Source organism: Schistocerca americana, chromosome 1 (genome assembly GCF_021461395.2).
Source record: "Schistocerca americana isolate TAMUIC-IGC-003095 chromosome 1, iqSchAmer2.1, whole genome shotgun sequence".
Taxonomy (NCBI): Eukaryota; Metazoa; Arthropoda; class Insecta; order Orthoptera; family Acrididae; genus Schistocerca; species Schistocerca americana.
In genome coordinates, this window is record NC_060119.1 from 146,934,446 (window position 1) to 146,960,057 (window position 25,612).

Here is a 25,612-nt window from a genome sequence, read left to right on the forward strand (position 1 = left end):
AGCACGTTCCTCAAAGTCCTCCATAAACAAATTGGCCACAATAGGTGACAACGGGCTTCCCATTGCAACTCCATCAGTCTATTCGTAGTACTGACCATTGAATAAAAAAGTAAGTGGAAGTCAGCACATGTCGAAACATTTTTGTTAACTCGACATCAAACTTAACCTCAATTAGCTGCAATGAATCAGAGAGAGGAATGTGAGTGAAAAGCGAAACCATGTCAAAACTGAATAAATATCAGAGTCATTCAAATGCAATCCCTGCAATCAACATAAGAAATCTGCAGAGTTCTTGATGTGGTGTTCACACCTACCTACTAGTGGGCTCAGCAAACTAGCGAGATGTTTAACAACACGATATGTTGGAGCACCAATATTAGAAACAATGGGCCTCAATGGGACAGCCTCTTTATGGACCTTAGGGAGGCCACATAATCTAGGTGGCACAGCACAGTAAGAATTAAGACTCTTGATAGTCTCCTGTGACAAACAACTTTTTGGAGTCAACGACCTCAAACTGTGTGTTTGTTCAGATATGTGGACGATACTTTTGTTGTTTGGCCTTGTGGTAGTGAGAATTTAAACCGGTTTTTGGAACACCTGAATTCAATCCACAAGAATATCCAGTTCACTATGGAGGTGGAAAATAATGGATGCCTTCCCTTCCTTGATGTGCTGGTCACAAGGAAGACATGGTACGTTGGGACATTCTGTTTATAGGAAGCCTACTCACACTGACTTCTATCTGCAAGCTGATAGTTGTCACCATCCAGCTCAGCGTGAAGGAGTACTTCGTACCTTGGTTCACAGGGCCCACGTTATCTCAGACCCTGAAAGTTTGGCAGCTGAGCTATCACATCTCGAACTCACCTTTGGTCAGAATGGTTATAGGGAGAGGCAGATCAAACGTGCGTTGTGCTATCAGCCTTCTGTGCAACGGGTGAGTGACAATAGCAACGAAGTGGCACCTAAGTCTATGGCCTTTTTGTTTTACGCAAGAAGCATTTCCAACAGGATTGGCCATATTTTGCAGAAGTATTACGTGAAATGTGTTTTTCGACCACCTTCTAAGATTAAGGCGCTGTTGGAATCCGTAAAATATGATCTTGGTTTGCCTAAGGCTGGTGTCTATCATATTCCTTGCAGTTGTGGCATGTCGTATATTGGTCAGACAATTAGCACTGTGGAAGACCGGTGTATTGAACACAAGCATCACACACGCTTACAACAGCCGAGCAAATCTGCTATTGCAGACCATTGCCTTGACACCGGTCATCCTATGTAATACAACAACACGGAGATTCTGGCTTGCACGTCCAGCTATTGGGATAGTGTTATTAAGGAAGCTGTTGAAATCAAACTATCGAGCAACCTTATAAACAGAGATGGTGGATTTTGTTTAAATGCTGCTTGGAATCCGGCTCTGTTCATTATCAAAAAACAGAGAGACAGAATTAGTGCTACCCCCACCTGCTGATTAATAGTCACTATCGATTTCTGGTATTGGTTATCTTTGTTTGTGTTGACACTTGTTCTGTGTGTGGTATCTTTCTTGTTTCTCCTCTGTGAACTGAGGTATTAAATTCCCTTGCACATTGCTTCCTCCTTGCATTTGTGCCTTGAGAATGGCAGGGTGTGCTCCTGTCAAAATACTGGCAGTGGTCGAGGATGTCACCCGGCAGCAAAGCTATAAGTTATTTGAACATTCAATTCGCCCGGAAAAGTTAAGGTCTCACAGTCCATGATAGGGTTAATTACTATGGCACATGAGCCCTGAGGCACCCTGTTCTCCTGAATAAAAGTATTCGGAAAAGCCGAACCCTCACATACCTCAAAAACCTGGTCTTTTAAAAATTCCCAAATAAAATGAGGTAGGTGGCCTCAGAAGCCTCATGTGTGCATTATACACCAGCAGGTATCCATAGCCTTTGCCTAATCAAAAAACACAGCCATAGTCTGACATTTCTGCACAAAACTGTTCATAATATAGTTTCACAAGGTGACGAGATGGTCAACTGCAGAACAGTGCTTATGAAATCCACAATGTACATTCGTTAGCAAATTCCGAGACTCAATCCACAATACCAGCCGATCATCGGTCATGCGTTCTGTCACTTTGCCGACACTGACGGTGAGGGAAATTGGATGAGTAGCTGGATGGAAGATGTATATCCTTACTAGGATTGGATATGGGGATTGCAGAGGCTTCATGCCAATGTCTGGGAAACACACTGTCCATCCAAACATGATTATAAATGTTCAAATGTGTGTGAATTTCTAAGGGACCATACTGCTGAGGTCATCGGTCCCTAGTCTTACACACTACTTAAACTAACTTATGCTGAGAACAACACACACACCCATGCCCGAGGGAGGACTTGAACCACCAGCGGGAGGGACCGCGCAGTCCCTGACATGGTGCCTCAGACGACTCTGCCACTCTGTGCGGCAAACACGATTGTACGTATGAAGGAAAAAGTGCTTGCAGTCAAAAGATAGGTGCTGCTACATCTAGATGTGAATATCTTCTGGTCCTGGAATGGCATTGTAGCATTCACGATTCTGAGAGAGGAAAGGTATCTCTCCCAAGCCTCCTCCGCTTGTTTCCAAGGTAGGAAGGCAGGATGGTATTAGGCAGAGCTCAAGATCTCTGTAAGGTATCTATCCAAGGTGTTGGAAATACTGATAGGGTCTACAATAACATCATTCGCTACAGTCAGGAGATGTATCTTGTTTACAGAAATCCTACATAGGTTAGCCCAAACAACAGAAGAGGGACGAAAACGGTTAAAAATTTAGTAAAAGAGATCCAACTAACTTTTTTACTATCTCTGGTAATGTGCTGTCACTTTGCACGCAATTGTTTATAATGAATACAGTTTTCCTTCATGGAATGACCTTCAAAGCCACAGAGAGCATGGGAACCACAATGTGGCGTTCCTCAGTCCACCAGGGGACTGGGACACACCACGGTAGAAATGGGGGTGGCACATTCTGCGGCGGTAAGGATGACATTCATAAGGCACTCTACATGATCATCACTGCCATGCAAATGTTGTTCGTCGAACGTTGCCAGTGAAGAGTAGAGCCTCCAGTGGTATGTTGCAGGTAGTGGGAAAACTGTATGCTTCCAGAAGTCGGTTCCTATGTTAAGCTTAATTGTCTTGGTCCCCACTACAAGTCTTCAATGTCTGTAAAGGAAACTTTGTTACACCCTGTCTAAGTTTATATGCCTTTATGTGCGGATTGGTTAACTTTTATTGATGTTTTCTCTTAGTATGAAACTGACAAATCTATTACACTAGTCAACAGCCATTTTGAATCTGGGATGTGATACATCAACTAGTATGTATTTTGGTATGTAGAAGCCAAATATACCTTTCAAAATGTTCTAACACATGCCATTTTTGAGTTTTTAAAGTTTTTTTTTATTTTTAGTATTCAGCATTTCGCTTTTTTCTGTTCTTCTGTTTTGATGTTTAATTGTTTGTTTTGGATTTGCAGAGGAGAGCTAGAAGATCTACAAATCGTCAGTAAATGGTTGATGTGCTAATCCAGCAGTGTGAAAGAGATCCTCAGTGAGTGTTTCCTGTGACAGATAGTGCAAACTTTTGATATGTAAAACTTACACCAAGAAAAATCGCAACTAGTAATTCTCGTTGCTGTCTAAACCACCCCGACAACTTTTGTTATGTGTGTGGGAAATTCACTCCAAAAGCCCAAAGAAAACCAATCACACTGATTTGGTTAAGAAGGCATATAAATTGGATTTTGATTGTCCTGTTGGTGATCAAAATAAAAAAAATTTCACCTTATATAGACGGCATAACCTGTACAACAACCTTAACCGTTGTTGAAAGGAAAACACCGTGGTTGAAAGGAAAACACCAAGCCATGCCATTCGCTGTTCCGATGATGTGGTGTGAGCATAAAGACCATTATCCAGACTGTCACTTCTGTCTTACAAATATTTTAGGACATTTAAGCAAAACTAGACATAAAGCATCCAAAAGTATCTTCAGTGCATTTGCCTGTGCCCCATGATGAGGGGTTGCCTATTCCTGTCTGTAACTTGAAAGGCACGGAACCAGACACCATGTCAAGTGAATCAGAAACTACTGAACATATTGAAGAGTACTGCCCTCAGTATCATGACACTTTGCCTCAGCTTTTTAATCAAAATGAACTGAACAATTTGGACTGCAATCTAAAACTTTCGAAACAGCAAGCTGAACTCTTGGGGTCGAGACTGTAACAACGGAACCTTCTACACACATCAAAAAAAGTTTTGCATCACCCCAGTTTCCAGAACTCCTGAAGATAGACATTTACTGCAGATATTGTATCACAGACATAGTCCCTTTGACTGTTCAGGGATGTCACTAAACCCGCCCGAAGATGTAAACAACCATACATGAGCAGTGCCTATTAGACGGAGGGGGTCCAACAGCCGATCAGTTCCAGTCATTCCACCAGGAAGAAGATACACGGCTTATGTTGATTGTAGTTCAACCACGCCTGGATGCTCAATACTGCGGTTTGATCGCGTCCGCATTGTTACTTTGTGTCAGGAAGGGCTCTCAACAAGGGAAGTGTCCAGGTGTCTCGAAGTGAACCAAAGCAATGTTGTTTGGACATGGAGGAGATACAGAGAGACAGGAACTGCCAATGACATACCTCGCTCATGCCGCCCAAGGGCTACTACTGCTGTGGATGACTGCTACCTGCAGATTATGGCTCGGAGGAACCCTGACAGCAACACCACCATGTTGAATAATGCTTTTTGTGCAGCCACAAGACATCGTGTTACGACTTAAACTGTGCACAATATGTGATGTGATGCGCAGCTTCACTCCTGATGTCCATGGTGAGGTCCATCTTTGCAGCCATGACACCCTGCAGCATGGTACACGTGGAAGGCGCCGTAATGGCAAGGCAATCATCTTCATGGGTGACAATTCGCACCCCCATCGCGCGCATCTTGTGGTTGACTTCCTTCAGGATAATGACATCTCCAGACATAAACCCTATCCAACATGCCTGAGATAGATTGAAAAGGGCTGTTTATGAATGACATAACCCACCAACCGCTCTGAGGGATATACGCTGAATCACTGTTGAGGAGTGGGACAATCTGGACCAACGGTGCCTTGATGAACTTGTGGATAGTATGCCATGAAGGGTGCAGTCATGCATCAATGCAAGAGAACGTGCTATTGGCTATTAGAGGTATCGGTGTACAGCAATCTGACCCATCACCTCTGAAGGTCTTGCTGTATGGTGGTGCAACATGCAATATGTGGTTTTTATGAGCAATAAAAATGGTGGAAATGATGTTTATGTTGATCTCTATTTCAGTTTTTTGTACAGGTTCTGGAACTCTCGGAACCAAGGTGATGCAAAAATTTTTTTGATGTGTGTAGCTCCAGGGACAAAAATTTCCTGTTTCAGATCAAGAGGAGCTCCCTTTGCTCAGTATTTCAATATGCAGAATTCAATGTGTGTATGCAGAGATGTCAATGGCCTGATGATGCAGCTAGGTGTACAACATAATCCACAGAAGTGGCGACTATTTATTGACTCCAGTAAAACCAGCTTGAAAGCAGTACTACTGCATAATGGCAATGCATTTACATTGGTACCTTCAGCTTATGCAGTAGATACGAAGGAAACTTATGAAACCATGGCTTTACTGCTAGAGGCAATCAAATATAAGGATCACGAATGGCAGCTTTGCTGTGATTTGAAAGTTGTTGCATTCCTTACAGGTTTACAGGCTGGATTCACGAAATACTGCTGCTTTTTATGCCTTTGTGGCAGCTGTGACACCAAGAACCACTTTACAGTCAAGGAATGTCCTATAAGGAAGTCATATGTTTCTGGGAATGTAAATGTGAACAATACCCCATTGGTTGAGCCTGATACAGTTATTTTGCCTCCCCTTCATATCAAGCTGGGCCTTATCAAGAACTCTGTAAAAGCTCTGGATAAAGAAGGTGAGGCCTTCAATCACTTAAAAGAAAAGTTCCCCGTGTATTTTTATTGGCTCACAAATAAGAAAATTGCTGAAAGATCCAACCTTTGATACCAAACTCACAGATATACAATCAGCTGCTTGGTCTTCTTTTAAAGCAATCGTGGAGGTCTTTTTGGGTAACAGAAAAGACAAAAACTATGTTATCATTGTGAATGATCTGTTGAACAACTATAAGAACATGGGCTGTAGAATGTCACTTAACGTTCACTTTCTACATTCTCACCTTGATTTCTTAATGGAAAGTTTGGGAGCCGTAAGCAATGGGAATGGTAGACGCTTTCACCAAGACATTCTTAGGCGAATGACATTCTTACCAGGTAACACTGTTACCAAGGCCATTGGAACCCTTCGATGATGGGTGACTACTGCTGGGGTCTTGTTAGGGAGTGAGATAAAACGGCAAACAAAAGAACATCTACATCTACATCCATACTCTGCAAGCCACCTGACGGTGTGTGGTGGATGGTACTTTGAGTACCTCTATCAGTTCTCTCTTCTATTCCACTCTCGTATTGTTCGTGGAGAAAGATTGTCGGTATGCCTCTGTGTGGGCTCGTGGGCTCTAATCTCTCTGATTTTATCCTCATGGTCTCTTTGCGAGATATACGTAGGAGGGAGTAATATACCGCTTGACTCCTCAGTGAAGGTATGTCCTTGAAACTTCAACAAAAGCCTGTACCGAGCTACTGAGCGTCTCTCTTGCAAAGTCTTCCACTGGAATTTATCTATCGTCTCTGTAACGCTTTCGCGATTACTAAATGATCCTGTAACGAAGCGCGCTGCTCTCCGTTGGATCTTCTCTATCTCTTCTATCAACCCTATCTGGTACGGATCCCACACCGGTAAATAGTATTCAAGCAGTGGGCGAACAAGTGTACTGTAACCTACTTACTTTGTTTTCGGACTGCATTTCCTTAGGATTCTTGCAATGAATCTGTCTGGCATCTACTTTACCGACAATCTATTTTATGTGGCCATTCCATTTTAAATCACTCCTAATACCTACTCACAGATAATTTATGGAATTAACTGCTTCCAGTTGTTGATGTGCTACGTTGTAGCTAAATGATACAGGATCTTTCTTTCTATGTATTCGCAGCACATTAAACTTGTTGACATTGAGATTCAATTGCCATTCCCTGCACCATGCGTCAATTTGTTGCAGATCCTCCTGCATTTCAGTACAATTTTCCATTATTACAACCTCTCGATATACTACAGCATCATCCACAAAAAGCCTCAGTGAACTTCCGATGTTATCCACAAGGTCATTTAAGTATATTGTGAATAGCAACGGTCCTACTGTTGTATCCGTAATTGGAGAAACAACAAATAACGATTGGCGTTGAGTTCCAAATTCTGTTTATAGCCAACAGTTCCACAATACTAACACAACTTGGTGCTTGATCGAGAGCAGCGACTGGGCTGCAGAGTCCAAGTCCGGTATGGTAAACAGTCGTAGCACAGGGTAGCGTTGTTCCTGGGTGCAACGTTGACGTAGCAAGTAGGTAGCCCGACATGAGACTCCAGGTGTGCCAGCGTATGCGGCTATATAGGGCGAGTGATGGAGGAATATGCCCGTCGTAACCGAGTCCACTTGTCATGTCCTGTTATGACTGGCGGCGCGGCCTCACGTAACTATCTCTCGGGAGGACGCTGGCCGAGGTTGCCGTGACTGTGCAGAGGCACTCAGTATGTGAGGCCCGCGCCTGCACTGTACAGCTGTGCAGAGCTGCACATAAGCGGGGCATGCCGGCCGTTGGCTGTATGACGTAAAGGCCATGGCCACGCAGCTGCAGGCACCACGGTGTGGGCATTGAGTATACCACACCTACGACACTCCCCTGCAGCACACCTGAAATCACTCTTACTTCGGAAGACTTCTCTCCATTAAGAATGACATACTGCATTCTGTTATCTAGGGACTCTTCAATCCAATCACACAATTGGTCTGATAGTCTGTATGCTCTTACTTTGTTCATTAAACGACTTTGGGGAACTGTACCTAACCCCTTGCGGAAGTCAAGAAACACGGCATCTATCTGGGAACCCATGTATATGGCCCTCTGAGTCTCATGGACGAATAGCGCGAGCTGGGTTTCACACGATCGTCTTTTTCGAAACCCATGCCAATTCCTACAAAGAAGAGCAGCTCTGTCATCGTATTTTTCAAAAACCAAAGACAATTAAAGGTGAAAATATCTTCTGCACTAATTTGGACCTTTTATTGGCATCATGCCCATATATACATACAAAATAATATTGATTTCAAATGTTCTAAATGTGTATTTTTGTTTGACTCAATTGTGTCAATTTTCACTATTACCTTTTCTATTCTGCTGTGTATCTAGGAAATGTGACATCACAGAGAAAAACTAATTTCACCAGTGTATTCAGCACCCCAAAATTAGTTAAATCCACCCATTTACAAACCAGATGCAGAAAAAAGTTTAAATTTGTTAACTAGTGTTATTAATGTTAAGATGATCAATGGATTTATAATCTTCCATTACTAGTACTACTACAATGAAATTTAAAAATGGAACGTTTATTTCAACTCCTAATTATCTCTTCCCTTATATCTACTCATCAACTGCCTTTCCCGTCATTTCTAATTTCTAAAATATTTTTTGTTGTTTGACGGCGTAGTTGATGTCCATCTCATGTAATGTTACTTTTAATGCCTCATACTGGATGGTTTTCCCACCAAGAAATGGAATAACTAATTCTCTCTACTGAGAAATAATTTTATGCGTGCTTCACATTGTGCTGCACAGCTGTTCATACTTTAATGTACATGTAAATTATCTCAGCTACTGTTAAGACAATGCTTTAATTATCACTGCTGATTGGGATCACTGATCAGCATCAGGTGACTGTAATACAATGTAACAAGAACACACATTAATATACACTAATGAGTCAGAAAACCATGACTGCACTTCCCACAAGACTGGAAGGCACTGGCTGATTTTACGAACACATGAAGCAATAAGGAGAATATATGAGAGGAGCAGAGACCAATGGGATCTTTCATATGATGATACACGCTGCAAAAGGAGAAACTGACTATATAAACTTTGACAAAGGGTAGAGTGCCCGAAAACAAGTTAATCGAAAATGACAAATTCCAATAGCTGTTCGCGTGATACTGTCACGAGCATCTGTGGAGTGTGGTAAAGCCCACTGAAACTATGGGTACATGACATGATACTGGATGTCCATGTCTCATCACAGAATGTGGAAGTTGGAAGTTTTCCTGCTCTGTACTGCAAAACAGGTGGCTTCTTGAAACATGCAATGTACCATGGATGTAGGCTGATGGGGCAGTATTATGCTTTGGAGGACATTCACCTGGACTTCCGTGGGACCTGCGGTAGTAATTGAAAGCACCATGACAACTATGGACTATGGCAACATTATTGCGGACACATGCTTCATGCTTGATCTTTTCTCCAACAACAGTGGCATTTTTGAACAGGATAACTGTCCATGTCACAAGCCCAGAATTGCAGATAGTGGTTTGAAGGGCATGATTATGAACTCATGTAGATGTCTTGGCCACGAATTTCAACCAATCTGAACCTGATTGAATACACTGGCCTGTTATTGGCTGCCAGGTCTGCATCAGCACACCACCAGCCCATTATTTACATGAATTTTGTAACCAAATCTGCAGACATCTGATGCCACATAACTCCATAAATCTACTTATTGAATCCCTACCACACACCACTGCTGCTGTAATCCAATAATGAACATCATGTTATTAAGCAGGGGGTCATAATATTATGGCTCAGTGTATGTTCATTTTCTTTCTCCTTTTTCTCTACAGTGATAGCATGCATTTAATAATGACTGATATGGCTTACCTTGTACTGGATACCAGACAGGTCACACATGCAGCCACAGATTCCATCCAATGCATCTATTTCCTTCATCAAATGTCCTTTCCCAATACCACCAAATGATGGGTTACATGACATTTCCCCTGCAAAAAATATAAAATGCACCAAGCTTTGCAAAACATTTACTTTACCTCTGCACATGTGCCAACAGATGCATGCACACAAAACAAACCTTTTATTAAAAGGAATATTTAAATTTATAATTGCTCGATTTTCAATCAAGCAACCTTTTTCTTGAATGAGATTTTCACTCTGCAGCGGAGTGTGCGCCGATATGAAACTTCCTGGCAGATTAAAACTGTGTGTCCGACCGAGACTCGAACTCGGGACCTTTGCCTTTCGCGGGCAAGTGCTCTAACATCTGAGCTACCGAAGCACGACTCACGCCGAGTACTCACAGCTTTACTTCTGCCAGTATCTCGTCTCCTACCTTCCAAACTTTACAGAAGCTCTCCTGCGAACAATGCAGAACTAGCACTCCTGAAAGAAAGGATATAGCGGAGACATGGCTTAGCCACAGCCTGGGGGATGTTTCCAGAATGAGATTTTCACTCTGAAGCGGAGTGTGCGCTGATATGAAACTTCCTGGCAGATTAAAACTGTGTGCCCAACCGAGACTCGAACTCGGGACCTTCTGTAAAGTTTGGAAGGTAGGAGACGAGATACTGGCAGAAGTAAAGCTGTGAGTACCGGGCGTGAGTCGTGCTTCGGTAGCTCAGATGGTAGAGCACTTGCCCGCGAAAGGCAAAGGTCCCGAAGTATTCGATAAAAGCTGGAGTTGTATGTATGAGGCGAAGAGCAATAGCTTTTCACCACAAAAAAGCTGATTTACACCTAATATACATATATAAGGTAGCTATCAACATAATTCCTTTGATTCTCAGAAGAATAGATAAGCATTAGACACAATCTCTTACTATGCCTGGATCAAAGCTAGTTGTTTACTAAACTACAACCAGAGGACGAATTTGGTCACACCTTCTGTCCCGCGCACAGTTATTGTATAGTTCTGCAACCTCAGCTCGCAGTTACCAGTCAGCTGCAGATGACAATTGCAGTCTGCAATGTAATTCTTGTGCCTTGTTCTTATATGGTTTGTTTCTCCCTATAGCATGTTTCTTTTAGCAGATGTGTGAAACTAACTGTGACATTGCTTAGGAAAATGATGAAATAGGAATGTACCCAGTATGGAACTACACTGATGCTGCTACCAGAGCTGTTTGTGCTTGCACATAGTAGCGAATTGACAACATTCTCCCCCTCCATGCTCAACTGCCAATCAGAATGTTATTCTGATCCAAGTATAGTATTCTTTACAACAGTAGTCTTGAGTGGCTACTTCTGCCTAGTAAGTACTTATTCCACATACCTGAAAAGGTTAAACGGATGTATCGGGCATGATGAATGAATGAAAAGTAAGCTAGAAGTAATTCTCATAATTATTAGCAAGAGTGATTGAGCACCAGTCATACGATTTTATTAGTCTACTTACTGAAGTAACCCACAATGATTGCCTTTGCTTTTTAATGTTTACCTCAATTTATTTCATGTCCCTGGAAACTCTCCTTCATTTACAGAACATGATGTGTGAATGAATGTATGAAATGCTACTGTTACTCGATAATTCTTGTGAAAATTTCATTTCTCATCTCTGGTAGTCTTTAGTGTGTTAAATGCCAGAATTACAAGAAAGCAAAATCTCCAAGATTAATGACGGGTTACAGTTGCCCAAAACTTACTAGGGGAGGTCACCTGGTGTGGGATTCACTTTTTGAAACAAAATATAAGGTGATGCAGGTTAGGGTCCAAGATATCACATCCTTCAACAATTCACCCTGGTGCCCCTGTTTGTGAATAATTGATGGAAAAAAAAAATCAGAATTTTGGGTGACGTTCTAGAGCTTTAATGATGATGAAAGCTCACAGAGCAGCACTGCAGCATAGTTGTTAAGGTACGTTCCTGACTTATGGAAGGTTGTAGGTTCAAATCATGTCAGATACTTTAAATTTTTTTTTTTTTTATTATTATTTTCAAATCTTTATCGAAATGCCATTGGATCATTATTTTTGTTAAGTTACTTTTTATACAATTTCTAATCCTTTGTCATGTCATTTTAATCATCATATTGTCTAGTTCATTTACTGTTATTTTGTCTTCCAGTCATTCTTTTTTTCATTTGGAATCTCTGTGCATGTGATTTTATTTATTCTGATGTATTAACATTAATTTAATATCTTCCACTTTACCATTTTATATTTTCGTCTGTATTATTCATTCATTATTTCTATTCCTCATGTTGCCATTTTGTTTTATTTATAATTCCTTCTTTCATTCAAACATTCATCTGCTTTATTTTGTACATAGTGCAACAAGAATTTATGGTTTAAATGATTGTATAACAATCAAACGTTTGTATGATGATTACTATCCAAACTCTTGTACCAGGTGATCAAAAAGTCAGTATAAATTTGAAAACTTAATAAACCACGGAATAATGTAGATAGAGAGGTAAAAATTGACACAAATGCTTAGAATGACATGGGGTTTTATTAGGAAGGAAAAAAAAAAGAAGTTCACAAAATGTCCGACAGATGGCGCAGGGCAGCAAAACGTCAGTGACTGTGCATGATAATCGTGTATAAAAGGAGCTGTAATGAGAGAGAGAATCAGATGCGCCAGCAGTCACAGCATGTTGACGTTACCTAAAAAGGCCCTTTTAGTGAATCTGTATTATCAGAATGGGGAAGGTGCTAGTTCAGCGTTATGATCCTATCGCCATAGGAAGGGGATTCGAATGGGTAAAGGTCCATTGACAAATGCAGCTGTGGCGAGAATGATTTTGAAGTTCGAAGCCACGGGTTGTTTAGACGATAGACCCCGTAGTGGCCGACCGAGCACAAGGCGTAATGCCGCTGAGACAGTTCAGGAAGAAATGGAGACTGTAGTGGGTTTGTCTATGCACAGGGAAGTCAGCGCTTGTGCAGTCGCACGTCGCACCGGTATTCCATACACTACTGTTTGTTTGGCACTGAGGCGTACCCTCTGATGCTATGCGTACAAAATCCATCGGCATCATGAACTGTTACCTGGCGATTTAGTGAAGCGGAGGGCATTTGTGATGTGGGCATTTCAAAAGATGGCGGAAGATGACGACTGTTTGAGTAACGTGTTGTGGACTGACGAAGCTCATTTCACGCTCCAAGGGTCTGTCAATGCCCACAACTGCAGAATTTGGGCTACCGAAAATCCTAGAACTGTTGTGTCAACTCCATTGCACGATGAGAAAGTCACGGTATGGGTTGAATTTACCACATCTACCATTATCGGGCCTTTTTTCTTCGAGAAAATGCGTGATTCTGGTTTTGTAACTGCTACCGTGACGGGTGAGACGTGCGCCGATATGTTACAGAATCGCATCATCCCCAGCCTGGCTGATAAACACCTGCTGGAACGTATGACGTTTATGCAGGATGGCGCTCCACCCCATATTGCTAGATGCGTGAAAGATCTCTTGTGCGCGTCGTTTGGTGATGATCATGTGCTCAGCCGCCACTTTCGTCATGCTTGGCCTCCCAGGTCCCCAGACCTCAGTCTGTGCGATTATTGGCTTTGGGGTTACCTGAAGTCGCAAGTGTATAGTGATCGACTGACATCTCTAGGGATGCTGAAAGACAACATCCGACGCCAATGCCTCACCATAACTCCGGACATGCTTTACAGTGCTGTTCACAACATTATTCCTTGACTACAGCTATTGTTGAGGAATGATGGTGGACATATTGAGCATTTCCTGTAAAGAACATCATCTTTGCTTTGTCTTACTTTGTTATGCTAATTATTGCTATTCTGATCAGATGAAGCGCCATCTGTCGTACATTTTTTGAACTTTTGTTTTTTTTTTTGGTTCTAATAAAACCCCATGTCATTCCAAGCGTGTGTGTCAATTTGTACCTCTCTATCTACATTATTCCGTGATTTATTCAGTTTTCAAATTTATACAGACTTTTTGATCACCCGGTACATCACATAACAAAAAATACATTTTTGACACAACTGCACAGCCATTACAAATAGATTATTTTGTCTTTTGGAGTTAACCAACATCAACAGATTGGTGGTTGTAAACATTTAAGTAATATGATAAATAAAAAACTTAAAATCACAACCACAATCTCAACATTCTTTTTTCATGACAAAATACAAGGGCATGTTGCATAGGTAATGCCTCAGAGTTTTTATGTGAAAATTCTTATAGATTTTTAAATAAAATAATCTTTATTAACATGTTTCATCTTTATTCTTCAGGTCTACATGATTATTTTTCAACATCATCACCCTGATGACGAACACATTCCTCCCAATGAGAGACCAGTTGTTGATAATATCCCTGTAGAATGTTTGACTTCGCTGAGGTAGCCACAACCTCGCCTCTGCTTGCACCACTCTGTCACTATCAAAGTGAAGTCCTCAAAGGTGTTCTTTTAAGTTTTGGAAACAGAAAATCGAATGGAGCCAAGTTGGGATGTATGGAGAATGTTCGATGAGACTGAACTCAAGTGTCGGGCTAATGCAGTGCTCAGTGTGGTCCAGCATTGTCATGCTGAAGGAGAGGGTACTCCAAGTGTGGATGAACTCTTCAAATTCGAAGCTTGATTACAGCATGCTGTTTCACATGCACTGCCATAGTTACATTACACATCATGTTACACACTACAATTCAGAGCTCTCTATTGCCAGAGGGCTCTATATAAACAGACATGCAGAATAAAGATGTAGAATGTTAACAATGTTTACTTTATTTAAAAAACTTTAAAAGTTTTCACATAAAAAATCTGGAAGCATTACTTTTCAGCACACCCACATAAGAGCAAACAAAATTGTTAATATGATGATTACAATCAAGTGACAAATGATTAGAAATTTTAAGCAAATACGTTTAAACAAATTAACTGAAAAAAATTGATAAAAATTCATTTTGATAAAGATTTGAAAATAAAAAATTGTAAAGGACCTGATGAGATTTGAACCCACAACCTTCTGTACATGAGGTACGTACACTAACCACTACACCACAATTCTGCTCTGTGTACTGTCATCATTGTTAATGCTCTAGAATATGCAGCAAAATTCCAGTCTCTTTTTTTTCCATCAGTTACTCACGAACAAGGGGCTACCACAATGAATGGCTGCAAGCTGCAATACCTGGGACCTTAACCAACATAATCATATATCTGGTTTCAAAATTTCGATCACACCCCTAGGGACCTCCCCTCATTAGGACAGACTTCAACTCGAAGAGGCTTTCAACAAATTCCACAGCAAAACTCTGTCTCAAAGTCTGGTAGAAAATTCAAAGAGCTTCTGGTCATATGTAAAGTACATCAGCAGCAAGATATGATGGCAATGGTAATATTACGAATTACACTTAAGTGGAATTACTCAACACTAGAGTTATTAAATGCAGCTTTCTGAAATTCTTACACAAAAGATGAAGCAGAAAATATTCTACAATTCAAATCAAGAACAGCTGCCAACATGAGTAATTTGGAAGCAGCAATACAACTTGTCACTTAATAAATGAAAGTCTTCTGGTCCAGATTCTATACATATTAGATTTCATTTGGGATATGTTGAGGAAACAGCACAATTTTTACCAATAATAGGTGACAGGAATCTCAAAGGAAGATCTGTAGGTAAAGGTTCGAATGTTGCGAAGGTCATACCAATCCACATGAAAGGAGATAGAAGTGTTCAATGAATTGTAGATCCATGTAACTGACATCAATTTATGGGGGACTTTGGAGCATATACTGTGTTCCAGCATTATGAAACAGCTAGAAGAAAAAGATGTACTGATACATAACTCCCCACGTTTCTTCCATTCAACACGTTTCCGTTGCAGTCTGGCTGGAGGTAGTGGTCATGTGTGCAAGGCGTCCTTGCTTATGTGAATGTGTGTGCACTTATCTTTACTGAAGAAGGCTTTGGCCAGCCAAGCTAATATGTAACAGTCTTTTCATCATGCCTGTCTGCAACTCAGCGTGTCATCTTTATGGTGAGTAGCAATCTGCCCCTTTCATAATATTATTAATGCATTATCTTTTTTAGATGTCTGATTGTCTTTATTGACCACCTCTATTACTGATACATCATCACTCCTTAGAGACAGACTAAGTTACATGAACAAACACAACCTTTTTAACTAACAAGTGGGGGGGGGGGGGGAGGGGGGAGAGAGCACCAGGTTGGCCATTACAGAGGTCACAAATGTGGCACTTGAAACTCTTAACACAGATAACTATCCTGCAAACATGTTTTTAAGACTTGTCTAAGGCTTTTGGCACTGCTGATCATAAAATACTGTAAAATAAGGTAGAAGCATTAGGTGTAAGAGGAATATCAAACACGATATTCCAGTTTTACCTGGAAAACAGGATACAAAATGTAGAGATTGTTCACGCATCTGTTGGTGATAAATCATAGATGTTCTCCCAGTAGTGTATTGGGCCTAATTCCGTTCTTAATACACATATATCAATGACTTTCCAGACAGTATAAGACATGGAGGACAGCAGTAATTTCATAATTGCTGATGAAGCACAAGAATTCATATTACAGAAAGGAAATAAAACCTTCACATATGTTTATGATTTGGCAGTATGTAATAAATTTCTGTCGTATATAAAGAAAACAAGCAGTATGCACTGCAGCATAAAAATGGGAAACAACTCTTGTCACATTAAGTGTAGGTGATGAACCTATAAACTGTATAACAAACAAATTTTTGGGGATGAATATTTATTTTCAGCTAATGTGGAATGAGCACACAAAGATACTGGCAAAAAGAATGTCATCAGCATGTTGTCCTCTTAGAGTTTTAGTTTCAGTTCATAACAGCCAATGTCTTGTAATGATATACAGTACAACGCCTATGTACACTCAAGTCTCAGCTAGAGGATTCCTTTCTGAGGATCAGAGATGCAAAACATGGACACAGTTTTTAAATTGCAGAAAAGAGCCATAAGAATGAAAACCAGAAGCAGCGGACGGGTTCATTGTAAAGAGCTATTTAAAAAATTGGACGTCCTTATTGCACCAAGTGAGTACATCTACCCATCTGTGGTGCACATCAGGGAAAAGATTATTTCACTAATAGTTTGACACATAACTGAGGAAAACAGAGCCAATTTGGACTAACATTTATCAAGGAAACACAGACAAAACTCAAAGCAGCATTTTCTATCAGTGAATAAAATTTTAATAAGAAAGGCAGCTAAAACATACTTAATATGTTGTGCGTACCACACAGTTACAGATTACTGTACTTTAAGGGCAACTCAGAGTAGTGGCTGGTACTGAAAGGGGATACCTACAACACCCTACTGCATTTCTATACATGACCATGGTTCACTGTTATCGCAAGTAAATTGTGTGTCAAGATGTAAAATGCATGACAGTAATTTTAGCCCAGTCAACAAAGAATAACGAAAAGTTGAATGGCGGAACAATTTCATGCAGTTGCAAATTTTTGTACAGTGGTATGAGGGAGTGGTATGAACAAAATGGGTCATTCCATGTCAAGTGGCCTAAGGGTCCCCACTCGACCATCTCCAATTTCGATGAAATTTTTACTGGATATATGTACAGACCTTACATGAAGCACTGCCAAATTACAGCTTCATAAGTAGTATGGTGGGGCCTCCAGCCAACTTTTCGTTAAGGCTTGTTTTTTGACATTGCAACTGAAATGAATAAATGATCAACTTTGTTTCACCATTGCTCAGGATCTAAGAGACCTGTCGTGCTGAAACTTCGTGATCCTGTTCAACTTTTTGGGTACAATAGCTTAGTTGCAGTACAAAAGGTCAAACTATGGTAAATAGTGTGCTATCCAAGTGGCTCATAAATCTTGTCATACCAAATTTTGGCTATACTTTATTGCCTTGTATCTACTGAAAGAGTAACTTTCTGAAGCTAATACTTTAGTTATCTGCAGCCTGCCAACTTTAGTTATCTGCAGCCTGCCAGCATGTCATAAAGCTCGTGGCAAAGCAAGTGGCATCCAGATTGCTCAAATAATAACTGAGCTATCTGCACTCACCTTGTCTGATCAGAAAAAGTTGTTTTTATTTAGGAGACGGGTCAGTTTAGTGTCAACAATGGAGTTTGGTAACATGCTTCAACAATCAGTCTGAAGCACACTGTTGTGTAGTGAAGAGTGTTCAGATGTTGAGTGTGCCTTTTTAAATCATGTAAAGTGTGTTGTCATTACTGGATAAACATCTTTTTTCGGTAAGTAAATATTATTTCAAGGTAAGGATGACTCTTAGAAATGTGTATCAGGCTATTTCTTTTTTTTCTGTTCTATTCTCAAGGAAGTTCCCATTATCTATGATTGTTTAATATTTTTCAGTTGGAAATAGACACCACTTCTACTTTATCTAATATTGAAACAAACGACAATTACAAGCATAAATTTAATTGTAGTGTAATGGACATCAACGAGGTTTCAGTACCGTGTATCACTGGCCTTGCAGATAATTCTGCATGTCATCTGAAAACACACACACATCAACAAGGCTTCATTCCAATCAAAGAATTTTCAGCAGAGCAACAGAAATTAATAAACCAAATAAGTGAGATATGTATTACTGAAAATGCACATATGTGCTTTCATCACAAAGCAATACTTGTGGACAAATATGACTTTTTACAGAGATCTTGTTGTAATCCTTTTGGTGCAAAGAACCATTCTGTTAAAAAGGGTTTAAGGATTGTCAATGTGGAAACAGCAAAACAACTGCAAACTGTGACTACGAGCAATGTGAAACCTGGTCAGAAGATCTGTCAAACCTGCAGAAAACAATTTTTGGCAAAGAAGGCAGAAAAATCACAGTCAACTTCAAACCAATCAGAAGATGAAGCATATTCAGAAGTATCAATCGATTCAAGTCTAACTGCTTTTGGGGTCTCCCCTCTAAAATTTCAGAGAGTATCAGAAAGGGAAGTGAAATGTTACACAAAACGAAAAACAAGCGAAGCTCAAGAGACAACTGTGAATAACATTGCTGCTCCTGGAGGATTTGCCCCAACAGATCTTCAAATACCTAGTACAAGCAAGACATGTCCTGATTGTGAAGATTATAAACAGCAGATTAAAGAATTGAAAGAGAAGTTGCAATTGTCAAGGCAGCCTGAAAAATTGCAAATACTGACATTAGTACCACATAGCTGGACTATAAAAGAGACAATGTAAGAATTTGGTGTTTCAGAGAGGACGGTAAAAGCAGCTAGGAAGTTACAGGCAGAAAATGGTGTATTAGCTCTGCCAAAGAACAAGTATGGCAGGAAGATTCCAGACGCCGTAAAAGAATGAGTGGTAACATTTTTTCAGAATTAAGAATTTTGCCGAATTTGTCCAGGTAAAGAAGACTGTGTATCAATTAGAATAGAAGAAAAGAAAGTTTTGATGCAAAAATACCTTCTTCTGAATTATTGTAAGAAATGTTTGCTGCATATCGACTTCAGCATGGGCCTGAAATTGAATTTTCCAAATTCTGCGAATTGAGGCCAAAATGGTTCATCACTGTGGGTGCTGCAGGAACCCACTCAGTCTGTGTTTCAACTTTACACCAAAATGTGAAACTGATGCTTGCAAGCACTCCAATTAAAGAAGATTATAAGAGTTTGATTGCTAAAACAGTGTGCGATTTGGAATCCAAAGACTGCAACAGGTTCTAGAAAGCAGCTTTGAAGACAGTGATCCAGGTGATACCATTGAGTTCAAACAGTGGGTGCACACTGATAGAGATACATTAGAAACCAAGCAGATGACCACCGAGGATTTTATTGAAGATCTGATTTCAAAAATGGACAAACTTTCCACTCATCATTATGTTGCAAAGCACCAGAGCAAGCACCTAAAATGCATAAAAGAAAGCTGTAAGCCAACTGAACTGATCATATTAATGGACTTCACTGAAAATTATTCCTTCATTGTCCAGGATGCAGCTCTAGGTTTTTACTGGAATAACAGCCAAACAACTTTACACCCATTTGTTGTGTACTTCAGAAATAACTTAGACAGCTACCGTATAATAAGCAACGGCCTGAAACATGATGCAATCACTGTACATACTTTCATAGTGAAATTAATAGAAGATCTAAAGTGTCTCCTTGGAAAAATCACACACATTTACTACTTCAGTGATGAGTCAGCAGTGCAGTACAAAAACTTTAAAAATGTTCTGAATCTCTGCTACCATCAAAATGACTTTGGAATCTCAGCTGAATGGAAATTTTTTGCTACAAGCCATGGAAAATCTCCATGTGATGGAATTGGAGGAATTGTAAAGCACCTGGCAGCAAGAGCAAGCCTTCAAAGACCAACTGAGGACCAGATTTTGACACCAACTGATTTGTTTAAATGCTGTACAAAGAATATCAGAGGAATCCAATTCATTCTTCTTGCAAAAGAAGAAACTGAAACATTAAAAACTGAGCAGGAACCAAGGTCCAAAAATGACTGCACAGTATCAGGAACAAGAGAGAATCACCATTTTGTGCCATTAAATGAAAAGCAAGTTTCTATTAGACAAGTATCCAATTATACAAATTTTTTGTGGCAAAGGTTGACAAAACTCAAGCAACAATTTCATTCCGAAATATTACAGCCTTACATCTGGGCAAATACGTTGCCTGTATACATGATGGAAAATGGTGGATTGGTAATATGTCTGAAGTTTCAGAAGAAGAAAATGATGTTTCAATCAGTTTCATGCACTCCAATGGACCTGCACAGTCATTCTATTGGCCAGCTAGGCAGGATGCTTATTGGATTCCAAACCAACATATTATTTCTGCCAGTCCAGCTCCATCAGCAAAAAGAATGGGCCGACATTATAGCTTGTTAGGATCAACTGTAATTGCTATTGGTAACAAATTTCAGCAAATGAAATGAATTAATAAGAACTGAAATATTTGACTTGGGTACCATAAATCGTACAACTGGCAGACGTATTTTTTAATGTAATATAAATGTAAGTTTATTTGGTATGACAAGATTTATGGGCCACGTTGATAGCACACTATGAAGAATTTACCATAATTTGACCTTCAGTACTACAACTAAGCTATTGTACCCAAAAAAGTTGAACAGGATCACAAAGTTTCAGCACAACAGGCCTTTTATGTACTAAAAATAGTAAAACAAAGTTAATCATTTATTCATTTCAGTCGCAATGTCAAAACACGGGCCTTTACAAAAAGGTGGCTAGTGGCCCCACCATTACTTATGAAGCTGTAATTTGGCACTGCTTCATGTAAGGACTATATGTAAATCTTGCAAAAATTTCATCAAAATTGGAGATGGTCGAGCGGGGAGCTTGTCTAAATTTAGGCCACTTGACATGGAATGACCCAAATACTAAAAATCCTGACTAATGAGGTGTGACCATGGGAGTGGGGGGCATTTAAGGCTTCCTTTTTTATGTCTTTCTTTAATAATTCGAAAATTGTGGCTTTTAGTGAAAATACTTCTCAGTACATAACTATAATACATAAAATTTCCAAAAAGAGCCAAATGCTTTTTTTCTCCAGGAATAATAATTTCCACATTGTGTGTGACGAAGAGATTCAGTGTTTCAATGTTATACAATTAACGTTTATTTTTAATGAAGAGGTTAGTAACAAATTTTACAAGTGCATACCACATCTAAGTACAGTAGAGCCATATTAAAGGGTAAATTGTGTTCTAATGGTATAATATGGTGGAAGAGAGAAGTGGAGGTTAGAAGTGTGAAGGAAGATGGTTGCTGGATTGTGATCATGGGATTACCTCCTTTGTAGGTCTGCAAACTGAAGAGCTAGCAGGTGATTGCCCACACTATCTACTCCACTGCATCATAAGAAGCAACTACAGGGTATTTCAACCGAGCGAGGTGGCACAGTGGTTAGCACACTGGACTAGTATTCGGGAGGACGAAGATTCAATCCCGTGTCCGGCCATCCTGATTTAGGTTTTCCAAGATATCCCTAAATCGCTCCAGGCAAATGCCAGGATGGTTCCTTTGAAGCGGCATGGCCGACTTCCTTCCTTCCCTGTCCTACCCTAAACAGCAACCCACATTATGGGCCACTGGCAATACAGTGTGCAGACACCTAGGCAGGTTGTTTCTTTTCCACAAAGAGTATTAACACAATAACAATACAGATATTAGTTACTAATAATAATAATGCAATAAACACATATGGACAAATCCTATAGAAATTTCTGCTCAAAGATCTACACTGCTAGATGTAAAATTGAGTCTTTGCCATCCATTACGACAGTTGTAGTGTTTTTCCAGGAAAGCCGACTTCATCTGCCACAAGTACAGACTGACAGACAGACAGACTGTACCTCCTGGACAAATTCTCTCCAGTTTCCTTATGTGAGTGGACAAAATAAATTCACTGGGTTTATGTTTATATAGTGGAGTTATTTTCAGTTTTAAGTAAGTAAACTGCAGTTGTTAAGTGGGCATTTATGTAAAATACACACCCATAAACAATGGCTGAGAAGTGTGTAATTCATAAGTGTGATGATGTCAGTGACCTATGTAATGATGGTGGAAAAGTGACTGGATTGGTACATGTGTCACTCTGCAGCTGTCTGCAGTTGACAGCTTATAGTAAAGGTGCATAACTGTGGTGTAGTCACTTGCTGATGAATTAATGAATGACAAAAAAGTTACAGCACTCTCTTGGCATTAATTGTGCTACTGGTAACTTAATCATAGCTAACACTTGGTTTAAGAATCATGAAACAAGGTTGTATACACGGAAGAACCTTGGAGATACTAAAAGGTATCAGATAGATTATATAATGTAAGACAGAGATTTAGGAACCAGGTTTTAAATTGTAAGACATTTCCAGAGGCAGATGTGGACTCTGACCACAATCTATTGGTTATCAACTGCAGATTAAAACTGAAGAAACTGCAAAATGGTGGGAATTTAAGGAGATGGGACCTGGATAAACTGACTAAACCAGAGGTTGTAGAGAGTTTCAGGGAGAGCATAAGGGAACAACTGACAGGAATGGGGGAAAGAAATACAGTAGAAGAAGAATGGGTAGCTTTGAGGGATGAAATAGTGAAGGCAGCACAGGATCAAATAGGTAAAAAGACGAGGGCTAGTAGAAACCCTTGGGTAACAGAAGAAATATTGAATTTAACTGATGAAAGGAGAAAATATAAAAATGCAGTAAATGAAGCAGGCAAAAAGGAATACAAACGTCTCAAAAATGATATCGACAGGAAATGCAAAATGGCTAAGCAGGGATGGCTAGAGGACAAATGTAAGGATGTAGAGGCTTATCTCACTAAGGGTAAGATAGATACTACCCACAGGAAAATTAAAGAGACCTTTGGAGAAAGGAGAACCACTTGCATGAATATGAAGAGCTTTGATGGAAACCCAGTTCTAAGCAAAGAAGGGAAAGCAGAAAGGTGGATGGAGTATATAGAGGGTCTATAGAAGGGCAATGTACTTGAGGACAATATTATGGAAATGGAGGAAGAGAATGTAGATGAAGATGAAATGAGAGATATGATACTGCACGAAGAGTTTGACAGAGCACGCACTGAAAGACCTGAGTCGAAATAAGGCCCCGGGAGTAGACAACATTCCATTAGAACTACTGATGGCCTTGGGAGAGCCAGTCATGACAAAACTCTACCATCTGGTGAGCAAGAGGTATGAGACAGGCGAAATACCCTCAGACTTCAAGAAGAATATAATAATTCCAATCCCAAAGAAAGTAGTAGATCAGTTTGGATTCCGTAGAAATGTTGGAACACAAGAGGCAATACTGACCCCACAACTTATCTTAGAAGAAAGATTAAGGAAAGGCAAACCTATATTCCTATCATTTGTAGACTTAGAGAAAGCTTTTGAATGGAATACTCTCTTTCAAATTCTGAAGGTGGCAGGGGTAAAATACAGGGAGCAAAAGGCTATTTACAATTTGTACAGAAAGCAGATGGCAGTTATAAGAGTCGAGGGGCATGAAAGGGAAGCAGCGGTTGGGAAGGGAGTGAGACAGGGTTGTAGCCTATCCCTGATGTTATTCAATCTGTATATTGAGCAAGCAATAAAGGAAACAAAAGAAAAGTTCGGAGTAGGTATTAAAATCAATGGAGAAGAAATAAAAACTTTGAGGTTCGCCGATGACATTGTAATTCTGTCAGAGAAAGCAAAGGACTTGGAAGAGCAGTTAAACGGAATGGACAGTGTCTTGAAAGGAGGGTATAAGATGAACATCAACAAAAGCAAAACAAGGATAATGGAATGTAGTCGAATTAAGTCGGGTGATTCTGAGGGAATTACATTATGAAATGAGACACTTATAGTAGTAAAGGAGTTTTGCTATTTGGGGAGCAAAATAATTGATGATGGTCGAAGTAGAGAGGATATAAATGTAGTCTGGCAATGGCAAGGAAAGCGTTTCTGAAGAAGAAAAATTTGCTAACATCGAGTATCGATTTAAATGTCAGGAAGTCGTTTCTGAAAGTATTTGTATGGAGTGTAGCCATGTATGAAAGTGAAACATGGACAATAAATAGTTAAGACAATAAGAGAATAGAAGCTTTCGAAATGTGGTGCTACAGAAGAATGCTGAAGATTAGATGGGTAGATCACATAACTAATGACGAGGCATTGAATAGAATTGGGGAGAAGAGGATTATGTGGCACAACTTGACAAAAAGAAGGGACTGGTTAGTAGGACATGTTCTGAGGCATCAAGGGATCACAAATTTAGCATTGGAGGGCAGCGTGGAGGGTAAAAATCGTAGAGGGAGACCAAGAGATGAATACACTAAGCAGATTCAGAAGGATGTAGGCTGCAGTAGGTACTGGGAGATGAAGAAGCTTGCACAGAATAGAGTAGCATGGAGAGCTGCATAAAACCAGTCTCAGGACTGAAGACCACAACAACAACAACAACAACTGGTAGATTGTACTAAAATGTATGTTCCAAGGTGGGTGTAAATAGGTCTGATGAAGATGGACAGATCACGCTCAAATCTAGAAAAGTAATCTGCTGTGGCTTATGTTGAAATATCTGAAGTTCATAATACCTTCAGTAAGCTACTTTGTTGCAGATGGAGCCAATTTAAGACTCGACTTAAGATATTGGGAGAGCTGAAGCTGGGGTACTGCATCTGGTATCCCTCACACTGTGATAAGTATTCCAAATCATTCATAGTGGAGACAAGGAAATTGAAATTGTTTAACACATATTGACAGCATGTTAAACTTGGGTCAGGCTCTTCAGTGCGATGTACAGCTGACGCCTCCAACTGTTGAGCGTTTTCACATAATAGTTCAATTAACAACTGCAAGTACTCACTTAATAAACTGAAAAACTCTACAATATGAATATGAGCTCCATGAAGTTATTTTACCTAATTTCATAGGAGAAATGTTGGGGAGGTATAGTCTGCCTGTAAAATAAAAAGCAAGCTGCACTTGTTGGAAGGAAGTTGTCTTTCCTGGAAGAATGCTACAGCTGCCATACAGGATAACTAAGAGTCAATTTCTCCACTAGCGGAGTGGAAGAGGGTGCAGCAATTTACATAGATTCCGCACATATGTGTTTCTGGTGTTAATATCAGTAGTAAC

General features: G+C 40.0%; 1 protein-coding gene across 3 annotated transcripts in view; it reads right to left on the bottom strand.

The window, feature by feature from the left end:
* Positions 1-25,612, bottom strand: part of LOC124551287 (protein MTO1 homolog, mitochondrial) — a 90,060-nt gene that overhangs the window by 60,467 nt on the left and 3,981 nt on the right. For all 3 annotated transcript variants that reach the window (XM_047126310.1, XM_047126293.1, XM_047126304.1), the window contains one exon: positions 9,910-10,028. In XM_047126310.1, coding sequence (XP_046982266.1) covers positions 9,910-10,028 — 119 coding nt within the window. The remainder of the gene's footprint in view (positions 1-9,909; positions 10,029-25,612) is intronic.